Raw genomic sequence first — 15370 nt, forward strand, 5'->3', positions numbered from 1 at the left:
TCCATTCATGAGTTGCCATGAAAAGAAACCCACTTTCACTGGGAGGGTAGAGTTCCAGAGCCACTTGGCATAGGGAACAACAGGAGAAGCACTCCTCACTTCGTTCTTGGCAGCTTTTTTTTTTTGGATGAATAAAAATATATTACGAAGAAAAAAGAAGGAATATACAAGCCCAAGGGCAAAAGAGCCGAAACTAGGGACCAGTTAGGGCGCAAAATGGAAGATGGGAGGCCCCAGGAGACAACAATGAGCCTGTTCCTTGGGGAATCCTTAACATCCTTGAGGGGGAGGGATCTAACTTTAGATCAAACATAAAAAAAGATGGCCTTCCAAATCATGTCTAAGGAGCGGGAGTTGGATGTCCATCTTCTGAGGTTTCGTTCCATCCAAATGTGGGAGATAGTGGCGCAGAAGGCGATCTTGCCAGCCGAGTCGCAAATTGACTTCCCTCCGAAGGTCATGTCGATCCAAATCCATTCCCTGCTGAGAGGAAGAGGAGTGTGCCGACCAGGCCAGCAATGGCGAAGAACTCGGGTCCATATGGAGGAGGCAAAAGGGCAAGTGAAAAATAGGTGATCGACGTCTTCAGTCCCGTTCCAACAGAGACAGCAGCTGGAGGGGACCTGAATATGCCGATGAAGAAGAAAGGCTTGGGTAGGAAGACAGCTTGCAAGGGCGCGCCAAGCAGTGAGGCTATGCCGAGGAATGTGGCCACGAAACCAAACAACTCTGTACTAAGGACAAGGGGTCCCTCTATGTCTAACCAAATCCCAAGCGGAGCGAGAGCTGAATCTGCCCGAAGGGGAAGGAAGCCATAAGATGGTGTCGCCTCGCCTCTATGCCTGGGGGGATGGGGGGAAGGGAGCACCGAGGTCGGCAAGGGGGGGAGGGGAGGGGGAGGGGACCACGAGCCACCTGGAGATGATAGCGGCAACAGAGGCAGATCTGTCCAATCCGGAGGAGTAAATATCTCTAGGGCTGACAATGGAAGAGAGAACACCAGAAGGGTGCCACTTGTCAAGCCAAAGCAAGGTAGTCGAACCATCATCAATCCTGCTCGAAATGGCATCTCTGGCTCGCTGCCTCACCTGAAGAATTCTGCGCCAAACCCAAGAAGAATCAGCCCGAGGGCTAACGGACCAAATAGAGTCACTGCGCAGGGGTCCAGAATACACCCAAGAAGTCCAGATGGAGGATTTGTTGGTGAGGATCTTCCATATGAGCTTGAATCAATGTGGTCCATTAGCAGCTTTAGTAGTGAAACAACCATCACTTGCAGGGGTCCAAACCAGAACATCTTCCCTATCAGTAATGGCAAAATTACCTGAAGTAATGATGTTTCTGATAGAGGCAGAATCAATGTGGTCCATTAGCCCCTGCTTCCAAGAGCCATCCTCTTTAACCGCATCCTTAAGGAGAACCTCTAAATCAATCAAGAGACTATTGTCCACTGCATCCAATAAAGGACCAGCCCCAGACCAATTGTCCAGCCAGGGCATTCCTCCAAGACTTAGAACCAACACTAGGCGATCCAGCTAAAACCATATGAAGATTCTTGAAGAATTTAGCCTTGAAAAAACCACTCTAAAGAGATTGTTCAGAGAGAACCCTCCAAATCCTCTTAAGCCTGAGCAAGAGACCAACATCCTTCAGAAGCCTAACCCCCAGACCACCTTCTTCCAGCGGCCTACAGACCCTCCGCCAACAAACCCAGTGCTTATGGCTGCCCCACTCAGAGCTTCCCCAAAGGAAATCAACAAAAATACTATAAATTCTCCGAATAACTTGCTTGGGCGGATCCAAGGTGGCAAGAACATGGATCGGGAGGGAAGGGAGGATATGTTTTAAAAGAGTGACCTATCCCCCAACAGATAAAAGTCTCCCCTTCCAACCCGCAACCTTGTTTCTTATTTTCTCAACAAGACCATCAAAGAAACAGATTTTCAGTCTTCCGGAGTGAAGAGGAGCTCCCAAATAAGTGATTGGAAGGGCCTTCCTCGAAAACCCTGTAATTTCCCCTACCATCCTGGCTTTAGCAGGCGAAGCCTTGTCACCTAGCACAAAACAACTCTTCTGTCTATTGACAAGCTTTACACCTGTGAAGAAAACCCATGATTTGCTTGAGCGAGCCTTTTAAGCCCCTTGAGAAAATTATAGTATCATCTGCAAAGAGACAGTGGGAGATCTCGGGACACCCTCTTTGAAGCTTGAAATAAGAAGCATGCCCAGCAACAAACAACTCCTTAATACCCTTGCTAAGGACCTCCTCTGCCAGGATAAACAGAGCAAGAGATAAAGGATCCCCCTGCCTCACTCCCCTGGATGACTTGAAGAAACCCGACTGGCTGCCCTCCAGAACAATAGAAAACCAGCAGTTCTCAACCGTCTTCCTGATCAAGCTGATGCAGTTGTTACTAAAGCCAAACTGAGCAAGAACCATCCAGAGGAACTTCCATTCCAAGCGGTCATAGGCCTTAGCCATATCCAACTTGAGAATAACATTGCCACCCCTAGTCTTCTTATTCAGATCTTGAGTTACTTCTTGAACAATAGAAATATTATCATGAATGCACCGGCCCTGGACAAAAGCGCCTTGTTCCTCTGCCACTAAGAAAGGAAGAACCCCTGCCAGCCTCGTCGTAATGATCTTAGCAATGATCTTATATGAAAATTACAAAGACTGATAGGCCTCATGTCACACCCCGGCCCGGTTCATAAGGGCCAAATGTGACTAGATGTCTCTGACATCCAACCAATCCACCAGGATCGCATGTGTAGTACCCTATTTACAACAATTATCACAATACAGAATTTAAACGCAGCGGAAGCAATTTAAATATTAGAGCATAAGGCAGTAATAAAGAAGTCTAGTGATAATGCAGTTATATATATATATATATATATAAAGTGAAGTTTGAGTTACATAGACTATCTCACACAGTAACCCAAAACAAAAAGATATATCTACATAAGATTAGATATACAAAAGTGTTTTATAAACAAAAAGAGAGGAGATAGCCTGGTCTGTTAGGCAGTTCAAGAGAAGGCACAGTCGTCACACGAGAACGAGACATCATGCTCCACAAGAAGCAGAGTATCAACTCCAAGAGCTGTAGGAAGGTCCTGAGTAGAAGAAACTCCCACAGAAATAACCACAGCAGAAGTAGTATCATCTGAAAAATAAGGTATACCACAAGGGTGAGTTCCACTGAGCCCAGCAAGGAAAAGCATACAAGCATATGCAGATAGTCCATGATGAATGACCTAAATTAAACATGCTCCTAACATGGATACTAGGTCTCATGAGGTATAAGTACTACTATAATAGAATGGTAGCCTCGGTCCCGGAAACACATAACCAGACGTCGGTCACCCGAGCGAAACCATTCTACTACGGTGGAGACTCAACAGCTCAGACATCAAACATCTGACGCTAACGAACCCCCAGTGACTAACCCTATTGTTTGTTCCCACTCCTGCAATGTTCTTCGAAAATGGGACAGTGAATTGCATTCCGGAATCATCCCTTCGGACCTACCACGGGTTATCCAACACCTCTCCCCTGTTGGTAAGGGCCGTAGTACTGGGTTTATGCCAATCCTAATCATATGTAGTCTAATATAATGGCATATGTTTCAATAAGAATAATAATAAACTGAGCAGTAACATCATCATAAATCATAGAGTTCCAAGAACAATAATATGTGCAATGCAATATGCAGATGCATCCTAAATCATGCACATCTAATGCAAAGAAATAAAAGCTAATAAACTATATGACCAGAGTTGTAGGAATGATGCATGATATGGCATACTTAACAAAACAACAATTAATTTCACAAACATACCAAAATTAAGGTCAATTTCCCTTACCTGAGATAGCAGACTAGCCTAGCCAGATAGAATCCCAAAACTCCAGGTAAACCACACAAAGACAGGGTTTAACAGTCCTAGATAGACACAAAATATCATGAATTAGTTATGGAAAGAGTCCTAGGTCAAAGCCCTAACATCTGGGTTCAAGATTAGACCAAAATAATGGACCAGATTCACAACAGGGACCCTATGGTCGACCGGTTGCAGGCCTGCAACTCCATCCGGTCCAAAAGTCAGAATTGGTGATTTTTTTATGTGTTCCTTGGATCTTGACATGCAAGACTTCAATTTCATATTTTAAGCCTTATTTAAAGTGGGTTAGTAGAATTGGGTTAATTAAACCCAAAACCACTAACCAATTTGGGGATTTGGTCAATTTAGCCTAATTTTCTATACTAGGGTTTAATAGGGTATAACGTTCAATTATAATTGAAGGATAAGAAGAGAAATTCAGGTTATTTTCCTATTTAGGTCAAATTGGATCCAATCTTCATGATGAAATTGGGGATTTGGTCAAATTAATTTCAATCCTTTAGCTTAGGACTGAATTGGGTTTAAAACCCAAATGAAATTAGGATAAAGGAGAGGAAGGATAGAGGCAGCAATCATGATCATGGTCTACCTGAACCTGAAGATGCAATTGATGATGGCAACCTTTAATTGTAAGCTCCAACTATGACCTCAAATGGTAGTCTCCAAGTTCCAAACCCAATCTTCAAGCTAGGCTTCAAACTCTAAGTGTAAGCCCTCGTACTTCCTTCTTCTTCTTTCTCTAAGGTTCCAAAGCTGAATCAGTTTTGGGTTGTGTAGGAATGAAATGACAAATCTAAGGCTAAGTATCTCTTATATACTAATGCTCTACTGAGGCATGTTTGCCTCAGTTGGGTAAAATCAGTTTTGAAAATGTGCTTCTTAAATCTAATTACATATAGAATTAATTAGATAATTAGCTATATCTAAGTCAATTGGATGATGTCATATGACATAAGGGGGAATCCAGCTGGGGTAAACTATAGGAATCTGGATTCCACATTGGGGATGTGGGTCGCGCAATTAATAGTTACCATTCTGCCCCTAGTATTCATTTTAAACAAATAAATTATATATATACATATAGGAATAGATTATAACTTACAAATCAGTTTAGGAAATGGAGAGATTCCACATGCGTTCGAAGCAGCAAATCTGACACAAGTAATTTAGGTACTGGGAGCGGGCAAGATTTTCAGACTCAAGAATAGCTAGCTGTGATGACTCCCTGGAATCCTCCATAGGTGAGTCTAGGAGTTGATCTGCATCTTCACCTGATGCAGCCCACAGCATTGAGGCAACCATAGACACTGAACTAGAACTTGAAATCACACAAGTTCCAAAGTTCAAATTTGCAGTGGATTTCACACCTCAGGTCAACCATTACCTCAGGGTTGTCCTTTTTAGGGATTAACACTAGGTTGGCGGAGGTGAAATTCCTCGGAAGGACACCACCTTCAAAGAAATCCTTGACCGCTGCCCAAACATCATCGCAAACCACATCCAAGCAGGAAGTAAAAAAATATCCGGAGAAACCATCTGGGCCCGGCGCACTGTTGCAAGACAAAGCAAAAACAGCCCCCTTCACCTCCTCTATAGACGGTGTCAAAAGAAGAGAAGCATTATCCTCTTCAGTTACCAACTGTGGGATCCCAGAAAGAAGCTCCTCATCTACCAAGCAGCCATGAGAAGTAAAGATGCCTGAGAAATGGCGCACAGCCTCAGCTTTCACCCCATCAGGGTCATGAATCCAATCACCATTTTCCCCTTTAATTTTCTGGACATCAGCCTACCTTCTCCTGACCTTAACCATGGAATGAAAAAATTTAGTATTTCGATCCCCTTCCTTCAGTCAAGTGACCTTGGATTTTTGCTAACAGAAGATTTCCTCCTGCAGCAACACCTCCTGTAGAGCTTCTTGGCCTCCACAAGATTATCTTTGGAGATGTAATCGGCCCGCTGGTCAAAATCCGTTTCCGCTCTGCTAACTGAGTCCTTGCATCCTTAACCTTTTGATGAATGTTGCCAAAAACCTCTTTATTTCATTTGCGAAGAGCACTGCGAAGCCCTTTAAGCTTCATGAATAACACAAAAAGGGGCGTGCCAGCCACCGGCTTGTCCCAAAGACCCTTTACAAAGTCTAGAAACTCAGGGTGTCGTAGCCACATTTGTTGGAATTTGCAAGCTGAAAAAGTGTGATGGGTAGCAACCGAGAAAGTGAAACCAATAGGCGCATGATTTGAGCAGGTTCTATTAAATGGTTGACCAAGTACCTGGGAAAAGCACCCACCCAAGCAGTATTCACCAAGAACCGATCTAGTCTGGCCATCACCCTGCCTACACCTGACTGGTTGTTCGACCAAGTAAATATGTTACTAGCATATCCTGCATCAATAAGGCCAGCCTTGCTAAAAAAATTCCCAAACTCCTCCAAAGAAAGTGAATAAGCCGGTCTACCACCCGTCTTTTCCAGCGGGGAAACAACAGCGTTGAAATCACCCCCCACCGACCAAGGTAAAGTGACAGAATGAGAGAACGCCTCGAGTCTCTCCCACGTCTAGGTCCAGCACCAGCACCTTGGCATTCCAAAGTAACAAACTGAGAGTGCCCTTCCACTACTCGAACTTGCCACGACGCCTTCCAAAAAACCCATAACCTGTCCAAAATATGCATCATGTCCATGCCAATCCTGCGCATGACCATTCGTGCCTTAGAGACTTGCGCTTTAGGTTCAGCCACCGCAACAATATCCACTTTAAGTAAGTTTACAAGTGTTCTCAGCCGCCTACTCGTAGGCTTATTCCCAACTCCCCTGGCATTCCAAAAAATGCAGCTCATTAAGCAAGGTTGAAGGAGCCCACCGTCGACCGCATTGATCTTGTGACCCGCAGATGAGACCCCTCCATAGCCTGTCGGCTATGCTTTGCCTTTAGAATTTTCTTCCTCCTATACACCTGGCTTGCGCTGAGGAAGGCAGCCCGAGGGGGCAACCGTTTCTTAACCCGTCGACCAATAGGCGCTGCTGCCCTTTACTCAGTTTCCGACCTCTCACAGGTTCTACGAATCCTCCCATCGAGAATGGCATTGAAGGCCTTGAAATTGTCCAGCAAAGCCTCATGGCTTAGCTCCATAACCGCCATATCCGACCCATGCCAATCATCCTTCGTGCCAGCAGGCGCTGTCCTTCCAGCAATGAAAAAAAGAGTTAGTTGTGTAAAAAAGAAGTGAATGCTTGAAAGGAAAGGGAAATAAGACCTACCAAGAGTCCTCTTTGGATCCACATCCTGAGCTCCATCATCCTCAGTCAGGTGACATCCTGCCTCTTCCTTTTGATTTAGACCTTCCTATTCCTGTTAAAAAAGGAAAGAGTGCTTGCACTAATCTTGTAGCCCAGTTTGTTTCCTATGATGCTCTTTCTCCTACAGGTGTTGCCTTCACTGATGCCCTCTCTTCTATTTCCATTCTCAAGAATGTCATTGAGACTATTTCTGATCCAAACTGGAAGCAAGCCATGTCTAAGGAAATGATGACACTTGAGAAGAACTGCACTTGGAAACTGGTTGATCTTCCCAGGGGAGAGATGGGTCTACATTATTAAGTATCGATCAGATGGTACAACTGCGAGATGCAAGGCCCGGTTGGTGGCCAAAGGATACAACCAGGTGTATGGAATTGATTATCAGGAGGCATTTGCTCCTGTAGCTAAGCACAACTCAATAAGAGTTCTCTTATCTTTGTTTACGGAATAAAGATTAGCAATTGTATTAGTTGGATGTGAAGAACGCTTTCCTCCATGGTGATCTACAAAAGGAAGTGTACATGTAGACTCCACCTGGCTTCAAGTTTCCCTCAGCTGAAGGGAAAGTGTGCCTGCTCAAGAAAGCACTATATGGTCTCAAATAGTCCTCGACGGCTTGGTTTGAGAGGTTTAGACAGGCCATTTTGAAGAATGGTATTCCCAGAGCGAAGCCCTGACCATACTCTATTTACTTGACGAGGCAATGGTACTATCATAACCCTTTTTGTCTATGTTGATGACATTGTAGTGATTGGAGATGACAGGGTTGAGATAGGTAGGCTGAAGACCTACTTGGCTCAACAATTTGAGATTAAAGAAGTCCCCTAAAGTACTTCTTGGGGATTGAAGTGTCAAGGTCTAAGAAGGGAATAAATATATGTCAAAGGAAGTTTGTCCTAGACTTGTTGAAAGAGATAGGGATGTTGGGTTGCAAACCAGCAAACTCTCCTATTGATCAGAATCATAAGCTAGGAGAAGACTGTGGGCCTTCCCTTGTTAATGTAGGAAAATATCATAGGCTTGTAGGGAAGTTAATTTATCTCTCTTTGACTCGCCCAGATATCACCTATGTAGTTGGGGTGGTGAGTCAGTTTATGCATGCCTTCAAGAGTGGGCACTTGGATGTTGTATATCGGACCCTCAGATACTTGAAGTTTTCTCCAGGAAAAGGTCTTCTATATGCCAAGTACAACCATTTGAGAATTGAAGACTACATTGATGTTGATTGGGCTGGTTCAGTTTCTGACAGGCGATCTACATCTGGCTATTGTACTTTTGTGGGTGGTTATATGGTCACATGGAGGAGTAAAAAACAACTAGTTGCGGCTTGGTCAAGTGCAGAGGCAGAATTTAGAGCTATTGCTCATGGAGTATGTGAACTCCTATGGTTGAGAAGGCTGGTCCAAGAGTTGGGATTTGATACTGAGGCACCTATGAGACTCTATTGTGATAACAAGGTTGCCATAAGTATAGCACACAACCCTGTCCAACATGACAGGATAAAACACATTGAGGTGGATCGACATTTCATCAAGGAGAAGAATGACTCTAGCTACATTTGTACTCCTTTTATTAAGGTAGGTGATCAATCAACTGACATCTTTACCAAGGAGCTCATCCCTCATTAGTTTAGTACCCTGTTATGCAAGCTGGGACTATATGATATTTATTCTCCAGCTTGAGGGGGAGTGTTAGAGTTTATGTAATAAGGGTAGTTTGGGTACTAGTTAAATACCTTGTTTTTTTATGTTGTAATTTTCCTGTTTTACCTTTTACCTCCCTAGGGAGGTGGTTGGAATTCTCCTTCATATTAGTAAATCAAATAGGGGAGAGGAAATACACTCTGTACCATTCGGTTGCGCATCTTCTTCTTCTCTTCTCACCTCCTATCTTCTCCTCTCTTCTCTTGATTTGATCTCTACACCATTTCCAACTCTTCTTTGGTATTTATGTTGTCTCATTGATGGATTTACACCTTTGCCGGTGAACTGCATTCGTTCCTTGTTTTTGGTCTTTTCTCTTTTCTTATTTTTGGTTATTTATCTTTCTAATTGTGTCCTCGTTGGTTTGTCAATTTTGTTTTTTCACAATCATTATTTTTCCATTTTGGTAGAATGACTCACTTCTCCAATTGATATTTATGTATAAAAAAAGGAAAAAGGACAATCATTCCCTTAGGCTTGAAATAGAAAGCCTATTATGATGACCAACCCAAATTTTCCTTAGAAATAGTAACCCTTTCTCTTAAAACTCTAGAATTAGAAGACTATTCTATTGAGCCAAAACAGCCAAATTACTCTTACAAGTAGTAGCAAAATTCCTATTGATATTTATTTTATGTATAAAATAGGCAAGTAATAAGTTTCCATATTAATGTTTCATGTATGAATTAGGCAAACGATAAACATACCCTTATGCTCTCCCTATTGATATTTATATATATACACGAGGCAAACTATATTCATGCAGCTGTGTGATTACAACTAAAGTCACAATATGATTTCCATTACATCAGATACCATGTTCTGTCAACCTCCTCCTCAAATTGTTGCATTGCTAACCGTTACGTCCAAATTACTTGCAATATAGTCAAACTGGGCATACCAAAGCCATTAGTGAGAAATATTCCCCACTTGGCCAGTTGGTCCTCAGTCTTCACACTGGGAGTGCAAGTCCACCATTTAAAAGAAAAAGGGCATACCCAGTGCACGAGGTTTCCGCCGCTGCGGGGTCTTGGGAGGGTCATAATGTACGCAGCCTTACCCCTGATTTCGCAAAGAGGCTGTTTCCAGACTCAAACCCTGACACTTTGTCACAATGGAGCAACCTCTATCGTTGCAAGTCCACCATTTAACTTCTCCTTAATGGGGTGGAGGGTGGAGATTTACCCCTTTGTGTGTTGTCTTTTCATGCTGAACTGGGTGACACTAAAAGCTTCCTTCTCACAATAATGGCTTGTGGTACTGGTTGTACAGTTTTAGGCCATACCCTCGAGTTAGTTTGGACATTGATACAAAATGTTGAAAAAAATGGACAAAAACTTCCAAAGCGTCAGGATTCGTTGCAACCTGTCTAAGTGGATGTACTAATCGTTCAATCCCAGTTAATGTCTTGTATTTACTTAATTGAACTTATCTCAGCCTTATCACAGCTAAATATGGTCAACTACATTAATCTTGTTTCGCCATTCAACTATCTAAGGCCGTGTTTGCTGTTAACTAAAAGCCATTTATATCATTTTCTTACCAATTCTGTCCAAGTCCTTTTCATTCCACTTCTTGTTCTTTTAACTCTTGTCTGCACTTTAACATGGTGACTGCATGCCTATACCAACAAGCTAATAGAGCTTTGCCTACAGTGTGACCTAAAAATCCTTTAACATCACCTGGTCCATGTGCTTCCTTATTTTGGTGGTTGTAGAAACATAAACTTAGTAGTCCTTTGGTGTTTAGAAACTTTATAGGTTCTAGGTCCAAATGCAAGGGGGAGGCCGCCTCCAATTTCCTCTATAATAGACCTTTACCAAGGTTGGCTAACAAATCCAACTTTATTCTTCAAATCTGGCCCATCTTGTTTCTCTAAAGTGCCCTCTCTTGTCCCTCTGTATCTCCATGTCTACTGCCCAATATCTCTAATTTTTATATTCGGATTCTATGAAGTTCTGAAAAACTCCAGAACTTCAGCTGTGTGGCAATATATTAGTTGAAATGTTTCTTTCTTAATTATTCATTATTTCATCAGATGTTAGAATATTCTTTGTAACAAGGGAAATATTGAAGTTTATACACTTTTTTTTTTGTTTTTTTTGGGTGAATAAGGAAGTTTATACACTTGTTTACATTTACAGTTCACTAAGATTATACTAATGCCTTCCCAGTAGAATAAAATTTTTTCTCTATCTTTTCTTCAGATTGTTGCATTAGATACACTATCTTTGACATGAAGTTCTTAAAATTTTGTGGTTGCTAGTTTAGGTCCTAGCAACCCAAACTTTTTTAAGGAGAGACCTTCCCTTTTCCCGCAGGCTAATTTTATGGATATTAATTCTAAATTGGTATATCAAGCTGGTGATGGATCCTCCAATAAAGATCACCAATCAACCAGTCTCTTGAAAGGTCAACCTCAAACAACTACGGTATTGTTGGGCAGGACCTTCTATTACTCTGTTTTGCCTTTGTCACTGTTCAGCTTCATCTGGTCACACTGTCCTTTTTGTAGGTTCCGAATGGCGTTCACCCTTCTAATTTCTATTTGCATGAAAGAGATTTAGAACCAATCTCCAATATGACAAGATTTCCTTGGAACCCTGATCCGATGGACATGAAAGGCATGACACCAAATGTTGAGACGCACCATAGAGACAATAGAAGGGAGTTCCTTATCAACAGTGACAGGTTAGTATCTGTTTTTTCTCTCCACTGAAATTTTCTTGTTGGTTCCTATGATTATTTGTTTTCATCTTCTATTGATTGGTGACAAAATTTATATGTTAAAAATGTTAATTTTTTGTTGTCTCCGAAAAATTGTGGGTTAATAACGTTCAGCCATGTCCTGAATGTATTCACCACTCATAAAGATAATCTGTGCCATAACGAAGTAGAGATTTTGGTTATAAAAAAGGTTAGGTTGGTTGAAAGGAACAATAATATCTTTTAACAGGAAAGATCAGGAAAACCAAGAATACTTTAAAAATTGGAAAAAACTCACCAAGAATCAGATGTGATGTAGAAGAAGGTAAATAGCAGTATAGTAGTTGCTATTCTGGTTCAAAGCACAAAGAGTATTTTCTAACAAGAGAGATCAGGAAAATCAATTATACTTAAAAAAAGGGCATACCAAGTGCACGAGGTTCCCGCCGCTGTGGGGTCTGGGGAGGGTCATAATATAGGCAGCCTTACCCCCGCTTTGTGGGGAGGCTGTTTCCCTACTCGAACCCGTGACCACTAGGTCGTAATGGACCTTACTGTTGTGCTGAGGCCCGCCCTCTCCAATTATACTTTAATAGCTGAAAAGAACTTACTAAGAATCATTTTTGATATAGACGTAAAGTAGTAGTAGCAATATAATAGTGAGTTGGCATCCTTACTGCAGCTTGTGGCTAATAATTCTCGGATACAGCAAAGATGGATAGTAATTCTTGAGGAATCCTTGACCAGAAATTTCTTGGACCATTACTTGATTTACAAAGTAGCTCATGGCATGCTTATATAGGCTCTTTTTGGTTCCTAATTCTGCTATGAACAGACAACTACTCTACGATTATGTACTTGACTTTTGCGTGTCCCAATTACATTTTTAACAACTCTAGTAACTGTTTGATCCCTTTCCCAAACAAGTACAAATAAAAACCCCAAACAATATTCTTAATCAACTTCTTCCTAACATAGAGTCCTACATTGCTTTCCATCTTTTTGTGAAGTGGCCATATCTTTTCCAAAACAGTTTGAAGTCACTATAGTATAATGTCCTAAAACACTTAAGTAGTCCATCCAAACCTGGGCAGACATAAACTCCTTTGCTGTTTAATGGGTTTTCTAAATATGAGAGATCATTGTTTCAAGTAAGAGATGCTTATGTGTCTCGTGCTCCTTAAATCATCCCAAAAGTTAATATTTCCCATCCACACACACACACATACACCCCCAAAAAAAAAAAAAAAGCACTTGATATGTTTCTCCATAGAAACCTCTTTAACAACCCAGCCAAAATGGGCATCATCAGGGCATAGATCCTGGTTAAGACTGGAGTTGAGTTTGATCTGAACTCAGTATCAAGCCTTCTGTAAATTGTAATGCAAAAAAAAAAAAAAAAAGGCAGGGGGGGGGGGGAGGGGGAGCGTATAATCACTATGTGAAAAGGCCTGAACTCTTTCTGCAAAACATGTTTCACAATATAGAAAAAGATGAGAATTAACACGCTACAAGTTGTTGTATTTTATTGGCCGAGGCAAAATATAAAGTTTGTGATGTCACATTGTTATTATGATCTTAGAGTAGAAGCTTTACCCTAAATATTATATGGGCTGTCTGGAACATAAATAAAGGAACATGTACCAAGATAATGTTAGTAGCCTCAAGCTTCAGGCTTGCTACAATATTATGACAAACTTCCTCCGGTAACAACTTAGGTTTCCCTCTTGGCTACTTCCAGTTCTTTTCCTTGCAAGGCTGGAGCTTCTCATCCTTGTCCATACACTCTTTAGCAAAGGCTGCTGCATAACCCTTTATCTATGGCTGCATCTGGGTGTTAGGCTGTATATTGTAATATGTTAACTTTGGCAATGTATCTCTGATCATTAACAACATTTTCCTTCAATTAGAAATAAACATTGGATGAGTGAGTGTCTTTTTTATTTTTTGCTACTTTACCAGTGAATGCTCCATATTATCCTTTTTTCGTTTAATCTTTCCATAAATGCTGTGAATCCTGTGATTTCTGTAGTACCTGGAGTTTGGGTGTATAGGTCAACATTTATAAAATTACCCCTCTGACTGTTATTGAGTGTAGAATTTTCCCTATACTGGTACCTGGTATTGCTCAGTTTCTTACAAGCTTTTAAGTAATATCCTCACAGGGGGGTTGAAGGTCCATCTCGCAGTAATGTTGTAGATAATTTTGTGAAGGCAAATGAGAACACTGCAAGCACTGATACCAACTTTCATTTCCCTACCTTGTATGAAGAGCATGCTTCTTCTGCCTCAGAAGGTAATGGCTGTAGTTCACTACAACAAAAGATTGATTATTGTTGGAATCCAATATTACTTTGTCTCATAATTTGTTAAGTTTTTCTTTTTGTATAGCAGAGGGCCTCTTACCTGGCATAGAAGGTTTTCAAATTATTGGTGATGCTAAACCAGGAAACACACTGCAAGCATGTGGGTATCCTGTAAATGGAACTTCTCTTTGTATATTTCAGGTAATCACTTTCTCGATTTTTTTTTTACGTAAGAAATTTGAAAGTTCCCGGACTAGGAATAATGCTTGCATTCTTTTTGATGAACTGTATATAATGTATGTTTACAACATTGGATTGCATGTCTAGTGGGTTCGTCATCTACAGAATGGCACTAGGCAGTACATTGAGGGTAAGCATTTCAATGGGGTTTAATAAATTGGATGTGTACCATAGCTGTTATCCTCAAATTTGGAGGGATCATGTATTGAATATTCCTTATAGGTTCTCTTTTCTTGGAGCAGGAGCCACAAATCCAGAATATGTGGTGACAGCTGATGATGCTGATAAGCTTATTGCTGTGGAATGTATACCGATGGATGAAAAAGGCTGTCAGGTTTTCCATCTGCTTCAACTGGAATTGTTTTAATTTTTTATTTCTGTTTTCTTAGATATCATACCCTGTCCTTGATTACTCACAGTTTAACATTTTAAGTTTCTGGCAATAAAGGTAAACAGTTTTTTTTCTCCCTCTATTAACTGGTTGTAAAGGTAGTAGGGAGGCTGATGCTAGATTCTACTTCTTTGTAAATATGGTCTGAGGTTAGAGAGAGAGAGAGAGAAAGAGGGAGAGGGTTAAGCGGGGATCCAGGGGGAGAGGGGAGGGAGAGATGTAGTGGATTATGGTCCGTGGTGAGCCAGTGATGGCCAGAGCCAGGGATCATTTGTTCCCATCATGCTTCATAATTGCAGATGCAACTGGCTCTCCTGCAATTGTTTTCCTAAATTCCTCCAATTTGCGACTTTCAAATAATTAATGCATACATAATCTTTTGTGTTTATAGAAATATCTCACAGTGAAAAAGTGTTTCATATTTTCTTCATAATATACTTGAGATTTATTTTGTTTGTATAAGGGAGCAAGCCATTGATCTTTTGTAGGGCGATTTGGTGAAGCTTTTTGCTAATGATCAGAAGAAAATAACATGCGGTATGTATCTCAAATTGATATTTATTTGTAATATAGATGGAGCCTTCCCAAAATTTTTTGAGACATTTGAAGACAATCAAGTTGCCATGTTATTTTATGGATATTACTCAATCTAGCTTAAACTGTTTTCTAAGTGAAAATGAGATCAGGTAGAAATCTGTTGTCTTAAATTTTCTCAACCACCCCTAAGTGGCTAAGTAACTGCTGTGCTGGATTGTTGAACTGTTTATGGCATGGTAATGCTTCCAATGATTCAAAATCTCTTAGTTTTGATTTGGATTGT

The 15370-nt window shown here is 41.1% G+C and overlaps 1 protein-coding gene across 6 annotated transcripts in view; it reads left to right on the forward strand.

Annotated features, from left to right (window-relative positions):
- Positions 1-15370, forward strand: part of LOC122647562 — a 122322-nt gene that overhangs the window by 34722 nt on the left and 72230 nt on the right. For 2 of the 6 annotated variants that reach the window (XM_043840939.1, XM_043840934.1), the window contains exons 8-14: positions 11229-11339; positions 11423-11598; positions 13779-13909; positions 14005-14120; positions 14247-14289; positions 14402-14493; positions 15039-15087. In XM_043840939.1, the coding sequence (XP_043696874.1) occupies positions 11229-11339; positions 11423-11598; positions 13779-13909; positions 14005-14120; positions 14247-14289; positions 14402-14493; positions 15039-15087 (718 nt within the window). The remainder of the gene's footprint in view (positions 1-11228; positions 11340-11422; positions 11599-13778; positions 13910-14004; positions 14121-14246; positions 14290-14401; positions 14494-15038; positions 15088-15370) is intronic. The other 4 variants (XM_043840936.1, XM_043840935.1, XM_043840937.1 and 1 more) reach the window with 4 other exon arrangements.

Source organism: Telopea speciosissima, unplaced genomic scaffold, assembly GCF_018873765.1.
Source record: "Telopea speciosissima isolate NSW1024214 ecotype Mountain lineage unplaced genomic scaffold, Tspe_v1 Tspe_v1.0074, whole genome shotgun sequence".
Lineage (NCBI taxonomy): Eukaryota > Viridiplantae > Streptophyta > Magnoliopsida > Proteales > Proteaceae > Telopea > Telopea speciosissima.